The sequence below is a fragment of the Penaeus monodon genome, chromosome 34 (assembly GCF_015228065.2).
Source record: "Penaeus monodon isolate SGIC_2016 chromosome 34, NSTDA_Pmon_1, whole genome shotgun sequence".
Taxonomy (NCBI): Eukaryota; Metazoa; Arthropoda; class Malacostraca; order Decapoda; family Penaeidae; genus Penaeus; species Penaeus monodon.
In genome coordinates, this window is record NC_051419.1 from 15,997,987 (window position 1) to 15,998,846 (window position 860).

General features: G+C 42.8%; 1 protein-coding gene across 1 annotated transcript in view; it reads left to right on the forward strand.

Moving 5' to 3' along the window:
• Positions 1-860, forward strand: part of LOC119594835 — an 8,548-nt gene that overhangs the window by 5,138 nt on the left and 2,550 nt on the right. The window contains exon 4 of the mRNA XM_037943921.1: positions 674-793. Coding sequence (XP_037799849.1) covers positions 674-793 — 120 coding nt within the window. The remainder of the gene's footprint in view (positions 1-673; positions 794-860) is intronic.

Here is an 860-nt window from a genome sequence, read left to right on the forward strand (position 1 = left end):
GCCATCTCACGTAACAGTCTCTCCACACAGCAACATGCTGGTATACTTTCTTATGCATCACTGTCTCCACAGTGACATATGTATTAGTTTATCACCTCAGTGATATGTAGCTTCTCATGCTAACCTCTCTCAATGCACATTATCTATAACAATTCTTACACGACAGTTTATTACATCAACGCTATGTATCTTCTTACGCTAAAATATCTCAGCATAATACACATTATCCGTAACATTTCATCCACGTAGCAACATATACATTCTGATGCAACATTCTCGCCACAAGGCAACATATATCTTAAGACACAACAGCGGAGCAACATTTTATCGCTTCTTCACCTTCAACACTGTCATCATCTTCTTCCGTGCATTTCCTTCTTTATTCCTCTTCTGTGTATTTACGTGTTTGTTATCAATATCATCTTCTACTGTGCATTTCCATGTCTATTATCCTTATCATGCATTCCCATCTTTATCACCGCTATCATCTTCTTCCATCTATTCCCATCTTTATCATCATTACCATCCTCTCCCGTCCAGTTCCTGTTTTATCATCTTCTACATATTCCCATCTTTACCCCCCTTATCTCACTTCCAGGATTATCCTCACCTATTCATCCCCTCTTTTATCATCTACTCATCCCCCTCTTTATCCCCCTTATCTCACTTCCAGAATTCGTACCAGTCAGGCCCAAGTAGTGTCTTGAGGGTGAGCTTACTCGAGGGGGAGTTCGCCCTTGACCCCGCGGAGTGGAGGGTCGCGCACAAGTTCAAGGGCTTTCTCGGAAGGAAGGTAAGTGACCTCGGCTGCCGTGCTCGGGTCTTGTTTATTCTTGTTTATGGCCTTGGCGGGGTTCATT